The sequence below is a fragment of the Phyllostomus hastatus genome, unplaced genomic scaffold (genome assembly GCF_019186645.2).
Source record: "Phyllostomus hastatus isolate PE091 unplaced genomic scaffold, TTU_PhHast_1.1 phas_scaffold_21, whole genome shotgun sequence".
Taxonomy (NCBI): domain Eukaryota; kingdom Metazoa; phylum Chordata; class Mammalia; order Chiroptera; family Phyllostomidae; genus Phyllostomus; species Phyllostomus hastatus.
This window is the reverse complement of record NW_025334017.1, coordinates 35,724,977-35,734,939: the sequence shown is the minus strand read 5'-3', so window position 1 is coordinate 35,734,939 and position 9,963 is coordinate 35,724,977. Positions and strand designations below refer to the sequence as shown.

Below are 9,963 nucleotides of genomic sequence, written 5' to 3'. Positions count from 1 at the left end.
GTCTCCTGGGCAGGATGAAGGGGGGTGACGATGGCCCACTATGCCCTTTACCTTTTTTTATTTCCTTCCCCTCCCCCCATGTAGCTCTTCATTCAATTTAAATTAACGTAAGTCAAAACACTATGACTCTATATAAAACTTCATCTATTTCTAGATGGATAAAAGGAAGAAAGAGAAAGAGAAAGAAAGAAGGGAAGGAAGGAAGGAAGGAAGGAAGGAAGGAAGGAATGAAGGAAGGAAGGAAGGAGAGAGAAAGAAAGAGAGAGAAAGGAAGGAAGGGAGGAAGGAAGGGAGGAAGGAAGGAAAGAAAAAGAAGGAAGAAAGAATTGGAATAATTACCCCCTCCATCTCACGCATTCTCCTGCCCCGCTTTACTTTCCTGTAAAGACCCTGCCTAAAACACACCCAGTTCCTAGAACGCTGCCCTGCACGTGGTAGGACTGGGGAGCACCAGGCAACCTTGAATTCTCTCCCTGGATTCACCACTTATCTGGTAGTTACTGAGAAGCATGCTCTGGTTGCTTACTATGTCCTGGACACTTTGCCTTGGCCGTCGTGCTGCAAAGATGAATATGTATGGTCCTCGTCCTCAACAGAAAATGACATGACAGGGACACGTAGAGCTGTGCTGAGACAGAGCCATGGAAGAAATCCCCGAGGACCCTTGGGGAGCTGAGAGGTGAGAGCTGTGTTCCATTGGATGAGTGACAGGTCGCTACGCAGACAGCATGGAACAATACGTGAACATACACAAATCAGAAAGATGAACCCGCTGTGGAAAGTTCTAGTACATGTGTAGATGTGGAGGTGTGTACCTGGGAGGGGACGGCAAATGCTGAAAATGTGGGCAGAAGCCATAGTACAAAGACTGCATATTCATTCATCAAATATCTAGGTTCTATGGTGTGTTACATTACGAATTTGTAGCTTTATTGTGCTGGACCACAGGAGTAAGAAACAGGGTTGGAGGCAAGAGTTCTGGGACTGTATACCTGCAAAAGTTAGACAATAACTGGCATCATGGAAGAAGTGATATTTTATTCTTAAATCAAATAAAAGCAGCATATTCTGTTGCATATATCATAGAAATAAGTGAGGAAGAAAGGAGTCATTTTAAAATTGCTGGGGACCAGTTTTTCAGCCTGGAATACCATTTCTAGGGCACAGGGACCTGCATGCCTTCAGAATCCCCCACAAAGGACGTGCCGTGCTCCCCGTGGGACCGCCAGGCTGTGCTTCTCTCCAGCTGTCCTCACGTGCCCTTCACCAGGAGGACCCTGCACTCTCCGTCTTCCTGTCACACATCACACGCCAGTCCAGGGTCACTTCGCCCCAGCCCAGGGGACCCCCCTATGTCGTTTTTCCTTCTCTCAGTCAGAGCAGTGGCTTCTCAAGGTTCTTTTAAAAAAACTTCATCATGTTGACGTTTAGTATTTTCAAACAGAGCCCCAAACAGTCTCTCCTTGAATCATTTTTTTTTTCCGTGAAGCTGTATTTTTCCTTGACTTCTGAGGGACGGGGGAGGGAAAGGGTAGTCTTCAGAATTTTTGAAATATCTATTTGTTCCCTTTGAGAAAGGGATGGAATCTTCCTAAATTTAAAAGGTACCCGACCGCTGGAGGGGCTGTGAAACACACAGTGATGTGTTTATGGTTTTTCATCGTTTACATCCATCCGTCCATCCATGTGCGTGTTGTGCACACAGCTAGTAAGCCCAGGGAAGCTGAGTTGTGAGAGGTCACGTAGAACATGAGTCACGAGTCAGAGCAGAAACTTGGGAACTTCCAATATGCTCGTCCCCGTGTGGTGTGACCGGGCAGTGCAGCGGTTAGCCAGGCAGGCCCTGGGCTGACCGGACTGCCCACACCGGAGTCCCAGCAGGCTGACCTCAGGGGATGTTACTTCATCGCTGAGCCTCGGTGTGCTCACTGGTGAAATGGATGTCATAACCATGCATGCCACACAGGGCTGATCTGTGGACTACATCAGAACCACCTACAAAATGCTTGCTTAGCACAGCACTCAAGTTCTATCCATTATTACTGTTGTTTTGATTGACAGTACCCAAACTCCATTCTTGATCTTATTTTAACTCTCCTTTAAGGGCAAGCTTCCTGAAGAGAACCTACTTCTGGGAATATATCCTAAGAATAGGGAAGCACCAATTTGAGAGAATCTGTACACTCTTACATTTATAGCAGCGTTAGTTACAATAGCCAAGTTCTGGAAGCAGTCCAAGTGCCCACCAGTAGATGATAAAAAAGCTGTGGTGCTATACCATGCGGTGCATTGTGGCACAATGGAATACTAGGTGGCCATAAAAAAGAAGAAAACTGACCTTTTATGACAGCATGGGTGGACCCAGAGATTATTGTGCTAAGTGAAATAAGCCAGTCAGAGAAAGACAAGTACCATATGATCTTGCTTATAAGTGGAACCTAATGAACGAGACAAACCGATGAACAAAATGAAACAGAGGCATGGATACACGGAGTGCACTGACAGCTGTCAGAGGGGAGGGGGCTGGATGAAGGAAGGTGAAGGGGCGAGATAGAGAACACACATGCATAACCCATGGACACCGACAACAGTGTGGCAATGGCCAGAGGGAAGGGGGGACAGGGGATGGAAGGAGGGGGACAAGGGAGGGAAAATTGGGGACATTTGCAATAGTGTCAACAATACAAATAAAGGAAAAAAAACATTATCTGTGTGTGCCATCTCTCCTGCTGCTGCAGCCCATCTCCCCGTGAACCCAGTTTCACGTTTTCATTATAGAAGTGACAGTCTACAGCAAACCTGGGCTTTGCTGAGTGTCAGGTGTAGGTCACCAAGAAAACATAAGGCGAGAGAACAGTTGCCAGGTGTCAAAGCTCACACGTGCACAAGCACAAGAATATACTCTTGTGCGGAAGTGGTGTGGGTGAGTGTGCACAGTGATACAGGAACTTTTCGTCACGTCACAGTGAGTCAGCCAAAGGGATGTATAAATACGTACTTGAAGAGATACATCCGTGTTCTTCTTCAAGAAAGGGCAATGAGGTACTTTTACCAAAAATTCCTTTGTCTAACTCATTTCAGTCTATCTTTGAAGAGCTGTTGTGTTGAAGAGGAAGGAGGTGTAAAAACAGAACAGCTTTATAGATCCCATCCTCCGTAATAGATTAAATCTCAGGTCTCAGTGTGGTGGGCGTGGTATTCCCAATGAACCCAAGGGGAGTCCTGCCCATGAGGCCAGAAACCTGGTCAGTCTTCTCCACTGTGTCTCCAGCCCTTGTCATGCTGTCTCTTAGCACTTGTTAAATGTCCCACAAACGTATCTGATAAACTAGTGAGTTAATGAACTCTACCACCCACCTATGCCAGTTGTTCACCCTAAGGCTTCATGCACCTGGACTCTGATTTTGACTTCACTGTCCCACTGGCCCTGGACACCTTCCCTGAACCCTCTCAGTGGGGTCTTACCAAACCATCTGCCTCTTAACGGCCTCCTCCTCTGGGGCTTGAGACATGACTTTGACTTTGAATGCTATTCATACTCTACATCTGTGCCTCTCATGCCTTTATCAACTCGCAATTGGAATTCAGGGGATGTGGGCCATACCATTTAGGTTTAGTGAAATGTGTGTAACTGGACAGCCTCCTAGGGAACCAGTCCTGTAGTGAGGATGGCGCTCCCTCGCCCATTTGTACCTTTGTTCAAGTTATCACTAGCGAAAGGCAGGGCAGTGTATAGAAACGGAAGAGAAGCTCCCTCTGAGGAAAAACCTTCTGATGAGGTCAGCAAGTCACCTAAAACATGGGCTTCAAACAGGGACCGCATTACCGCCTGTTGTGGGTGCAGTAAGAGAACGCCCAATATGTATGAAAAGATTCATCATGCACACAAAGCTCATGGCAAATTTCTCCCTTCCCTTCAATCTCCATTCAAAACGACATGACTTTTCCCCGCTCTGATTTTAAGGGGCTTAGCTCGCCTCTGAAGACCTTATGATCTCAAGGTAATAGAAGTCACTGATTTTATTTTTACATTTAAAAAAGTTACTTTTATGTAATAAACATGGGTTCGGATGAACTGCATCTTAGAAAAAGTGTAGATGGTTAGAGAATCAATCGAGTTCAGTTATGAACCTCAGCTCTAATTCACATCAGCAGCACAATATTTGGCGGTTTATTTACTGCCCTGAAGATGAAATTTTATCTAGAAAAGAAGATAAAAGTGTACTTTTCTATGTATTCACACACACACAACATATATATACATCTATATGCATATATATATAATATCTATATACTGTATTCATGTTTTTATATATATTAAAATATGGTTTGTTTCTTCTCAACTTGTAGCTGGTAGCAATGTCTGCTTTATTGTATCCATATAACATGTCTGGCCTCATTATGTGTTACCTCCTTGAAATGTCACAACACCCTATGAGGAGGGACTATGCAGATTAGGAAAACAAGGTTAGATTGTGGAAGATATTTCCTTACGAGGGCTGGTAAGCAGCACCACTGGCACTGAACTTCAAGGCAGTCGTGACACCAGACCTAGAGTCTGAAATTCAAAGCGGAGCACTCAAACCCGTGTTACCCTGCATGGAATGCAACCGCGATTCCCTGCAAGCCCTCTGTCTCAGTCTGTTGTTGACGCAGTGGTGCTACTGTTAGCTTAACCTTTCCCGTTCCACACATATTTCATTGTCTCAAGAAATGCAACCCAGAGAGCTGAAAATTAATTTGGTAGTAATCAAAGCAACTCACATTTGGGTAACACAGATCTAGGTAGAAGTTAAAAATACCTTAAAAAATTCCAGCCATTTTTATGGGTGAGTTGTCCAGAGTATAATCCATGATTGCGATATTGCTCTCAACACAGAATGCACACCTTTCTACGGTGGTCGGGCTATGACGCTGGGCGTGAGCTATTTCCTCTTGTCTGGTTATTGAATATGCTGCTTTGATACGGCAGTGCTGTGAGAGTGCAAAAAGGTGTTTTTATTTTTATTTTGTTCCCCTGGAAACTTTATGTCATCCTTGGGAAGTACCCAGCTGTGTTCCTGAAAAGTTGAATATAAGTTCAACTTTCGAGAATAAAATCAATTTTAAATGCTAGTTACTTAAGAGAATTCTCTAGTAAATTCTTTTATGGGGCAAAAATTTACATGCTTATTTGGGCCAAATCTTGATTTTTATATATTTGCTTTGCTTTCCCTGCATCCATAGTTACCTGCAAAATTATAGCGAGGCTGTACTAAGTCAGCTCCCCAACACCCATGCCGTGTGCTGACCTTAGTGAGTAAAACAGTAAGCCAGTGAACACCGTGTTTGTAAGGCAAGTTTCAGAATCCGCACCATCTCTGTTAATGGACCCTGATCTTCAACTTTGGAAGGTAATCAAGGGACATTAGAGGAGCCTCTACTATCATGAGGGAATGGTGCATGAACTTCCATTCAATACAAGAACAATAAACAGAAATGGGAGAAAGCACCGGCTGGGCAGTTTCAGTCAGCAGGCTGGAGTCCTACTTCTCCCTCAGGGGACCTCATTTTGGTAAATGGCGTAGCTTCCTCGGGCCCCCATTATCTTCATTGGGAAAATGGCAGTAAAAATGTCTGCCCTTCGTACTTCCCAATGTTTATCAAAATCACATGAAATGTGATATGTGAAGGTGTTTATTTTGTAAAGCACAATGCGGGTTTCATAATAAAACTAATTAAGTGTGCGGTGCCCTCAACCTTTCTTCCAGGAGAGGCGGAAGGATGAATCCTATTCTTTGAAGCTCTGTCGTCTTCTCTTGGAAGCATTGGCAGCAAAGAAGAGCCATGGATAAAAATGTTGTTGTTATTATTGTAACAATCACAACAGAAATAATAACAGCACTTGTAATGCACACAACAAATGGCCATATTTGGGGGTCTCTGAACTAACCAGAATGCGGCTCCCAGTGGAGATTCTAGACAAGGTTTACTGTCCATTCCTTCTCTCCTCTCTTCTTTTCCCTTCCTGTTCCCCCACGTGTTTCCAGATTCTTGTTCCTCCTGTTCTTGGCTGGCATTCTACCCAAAGATAAAAGTTTTGATATGGTGTTCTCTTTGTAGTTTTTATGAAACTGCCCTGGCTTCGACATTCATGTGCCCCAGTCTCAGAAGTCTGAATAAGTAACTGGCTTATGAGCTTGATGAGTGGCAGACATTGAAGGCATTCCTGCGATCGCGCTGAGCTGAATGGGGTTATTAATGGGAGATCTTGACTTTGATGTCACCATGTCCTGGTGACATTCAATATGGTTAGAGCCTTTAGCACTTTCCCCAAGAAGTGAGAAATAGAAAGGTCATGATTTCAACTTGGGTTAAAAATGGATGCGATGCCAGCTTTTAAAAATATAAAGACATCTTCTGAGGTTCCGGCTCTCTGATATCTCTTGAAATATCAGAACATATAGTGACATTGGGTCCTTCGTGGCAACAACAGCAGCCACTGAGGAGCAGCTGGTTCCTTTAGACGGGCAAGCTGTTCTCAGTGCCCTGGGATCCCCCCTTGTCCCACCTCACTCATTTATGGCATCTGTACGGCCCCTGTAGTACTGGAGTGTGTGACCCTCGTTAAACTCACAGAAATAACCTAATTAAGTCCTGTCTCATAACCGGTTAGTCATGGGTGAAATCATGAACAGATGGTTTAAGGTGAACATATGTTGTTGATCTGTTTCTCTAAGTTCATTAACCGCTTTGCCAGCATTTTAAACAGTCTAATCATATGCCTCAAACTATAACTGGAGCTGCAGTTTACAAGGGAATAATGTAGAGTTTTTGTTGAACTGTTTATTTTCAGATTCCAAAGGAAAGCTCCTTAGAGGTTTGATCTGTAGTTCAAAGTCGAATGACACCAGCTCAGCAAATGGGCGTCCCAGGCACGTTCCAAACCCCACACTTGGCACATCCCTGTGATGTCAGAGTGCCAGAAAGGGGATATTTGCTGTGGGGTTTTTACAACATACAGTTTTGAACAGTAAAGGTCCCCCCGTGACATGTCACCACATATGAGAGGTAGGGAGAAGGGGACTTAAAGACTTGGGGGTGGTAGTGCCTGGAAGCTTCTAGAGTTTTCTGAAGGCTTCACAAGCCCCATTCATCATTTCCCATGCTTAAGGGAGGAAAGTTGATATCAGTAAACCTAAGACAAGGAAAAATGGAGCCATACTAATAGGAGGGAGCCGTTTAGCAGGAGGATTATAAATATTATTGTTTGGGGAAAGTTCCCTTTTCCTCACATGAGAGAGGTAATTATCTGAGGGTCTGGGATTAAGTTGTGGGCCCACAGAAAGGCAGCCGAGACACATGCTGGGTATTTTCTGGGGAAGATTATAGACCAGAAGCACAAATAGGGTCTATGTGATTCCGTGTAGTCTGGAACAGGTCACTGGGCTAGACATTCATGGTACAGACGTTGGAGTTGAATTGTTTCTATGTTTGTGTGAAGAGAGGACCTTGCAAGTGTGTGTACAGCTATGATGAATGACCAAAGAACTGGAAATCTCAGACTCAAAGACAGATAATATCTTGGGATTTCTAGAAAACAGAAGACCCTTTTGTCTGACTTAGGGCAAGGGCAGATGGTCCTAGTCTTCACCAACCAACTGTCCAATCACTCACTGGGCAAGGTAGAGAGTGGTTTGGGCTCTAGGGAGAAGGGGCAGAGCAAATGCCAGAAGAACATTTTATTTGAGGTGTAAGCAACTACCTATTGCCTAGCCTAGCCAATACATCAAACTCTCTCTCGAGACCCATGTAAGTTGGCAAACTGTTCGCTCAATAACAAACCATGTATGACAATGCTTAAAATTGTCACTGAAGAATACAACAATGGAGATTCCAAAACCTCAGTTCAGCATTTCCCACTTGTCCTGAGTCAGAACAAATTTAGTGTAACTAGGAAGAAAAGGATGGATAAAAAGAACAGCAATGGTAGTCACAGGGAATAGCCAATGTGTAGCACAAGGGAGGTTACTTTTTCTTCTTGACAAACTCACAGACAAAGTACATGGTAAGGTGGCACTCTGTGTCATTCCATCTGCCTGAGCTCAGCATTTCCACACAGTCCTCTTGGCCGTAGGGGTCGCTGGGCTCCCCCTCCTTCCAGTTGCTGTAGTTCTGCAGTGGAGTGTTGTCCGTGAACACATACTGCCCTTCCCTCTCAAGGTCATTCACACCAATGAAGACCCGGAAGAAGCCACTCTTGGAGACGTAGTCGGCGATGAGTGAGTTGGCGGCTTCATCCTTGGGCATGGCTAGCATGCCGCCCCGGATCCTGCAGTGGGTCAGGGATTCCCTGTAGCTCTTCTCCTCTTGCACAATGTAGTAGAATTTCTCATCCGTTTCCCTAATCCCTGCTATGACTTTGCAGAGAGGAAGAGTGAAATTATGTGTTTCAAAAAGAGAAGAGGCAATTACATAATATTTCTGGATTTAAATTCATTTTCTCAAGACTCTACAAGTATTTCAAAAGACCCTATGATAAGGTTGGCACTGGTTTCATATTTTCTCCCCCCTCCTAGTTATCGAGTGGAGAAAGAACTCCTACCAGTTGTCCTTTCTGCCACTCCTTTCTAACTTCCCACACAACTTTGAAGCAGAGAGCTATTTTGACACAGACTTGTTACATGAACTGCCACCCAGCTCGTCTCAGACTATTTTTCCCATTCTAGTTTATGCTTTTGCCAAACTTACAGTCCCATGAGCGTGCCCTTCCCTCTTCCATTTCCATGATTTCATGCTTGGAAATCCTTGTCACTGCTTCTCTGGCTGGGACATTCCTACTCGTCCTTGAGAGCTCAGAGGCAGTGTTTTATCCCATAGGAGCCTTTCCCTGAACAGACACCTGGGACTCCTGTCCCCCATGTCTCCACTTCATAGTACTCAACGCAGTCTAGTCTAATCGTCTGTGTGTCTCTTCTACTAAACAGTGAACATCCTGAGAACAATGACCATGTCTTTGCCACTCTGTAGCCTTGTTGCTTCCAACATTGCAAAGGATGGTAGAAGCTTATTGAACTGATATGGGGATAATTCAGAAGTCTTTCCACTTTGGGACAAATTCCTGGGCTGTGAACATGTGCATCTATTGAGATTGCTTATACTTCACTCCAGGTACAGGAAGTAGACTGAGCTACTGACAGAATTAGGAACTCAGAATCATTTTGAGCTCCTGGTGTGGTACAAATATTTTGGACTTTAGGGGCATCAAAATATACTATTTAGGGTTCATACAGTAAGAACTCACAAAGAAATCTGGGACCACTCAAATGTTAAGAACTATTGCTGTACGCTGACCCTCTGAGGTCTGGTTTCTTCATGAGTGTCCAAGTCGCGTCAGAGACAGCGCCTTGTGTGCAGGTTCTAACCAGAACTATAATTGGGGTCATTTGTTAACATTGAGCATTTCTGGTGCCCCTAGTATTACAAGATGAGGGTGAACACGATATGGCATCTGTGTGCTTCCCACCATGTACAACCAATATAGCCGGATTGTAATAAATGGAAGTACAACAGAATGAAGCCAATTGCAACGCTGACAATAGTAGTTCCCTCATTCACACTGTCTCAGAAGAGAACCTAAGCCCCACTTCAAGGACTTAACTGCTAACTATAACAGGGAAATGGACAGGATTAATAAAAATGACTAATATGAAAAATTGCAACATTTAAAGAAACATGTAACATCCCTACCAATTTGTATTCAAAGTCCGTGCTCCACAGTTCATCCGCTCTGTGTCTGTGGGCAAGGCCATCTTTCTAAGCTTCATCTTAACCATAGCACTTCCATCATAATTATTAATATTCCAAGTACTCAAGAAAACAGCTACTGTCTTTATTATTCTGTTTTTTGAGATGATAGTTCTGTCTGAATCTTGCTGTCCCTTTTTATTCTGAAGGCATGGCCTGCCAACTCTGAATGTTTCA

General features: G+C 44.1%; 1 protein-coding gene across 1 annotated transcript in view; it reads right to left on the bottom strand.

Moving 5' to 3' along the window:
- Positions 1-4,005: 4,005 nt before the first annotated feature.
- The window catches only part of COLEC10 (collectin subfamily member 10), a 40,148-nt gene continuing 34,190 nt past the window's right edge, over positions 4,006-9,963 (bottom strand). The window contains exon 6 of the mRNA XM_045860734.1: positions 4,006-8,399. Coding sequence (XP_045716690.1) covers positions 8,008-8,399 — 392 coding nt within the window. The 3' untranslated portion in view covers positions 4,006-8,007. The remainder of the gene's footprint in view (positions 8,400-9,963) is intronic.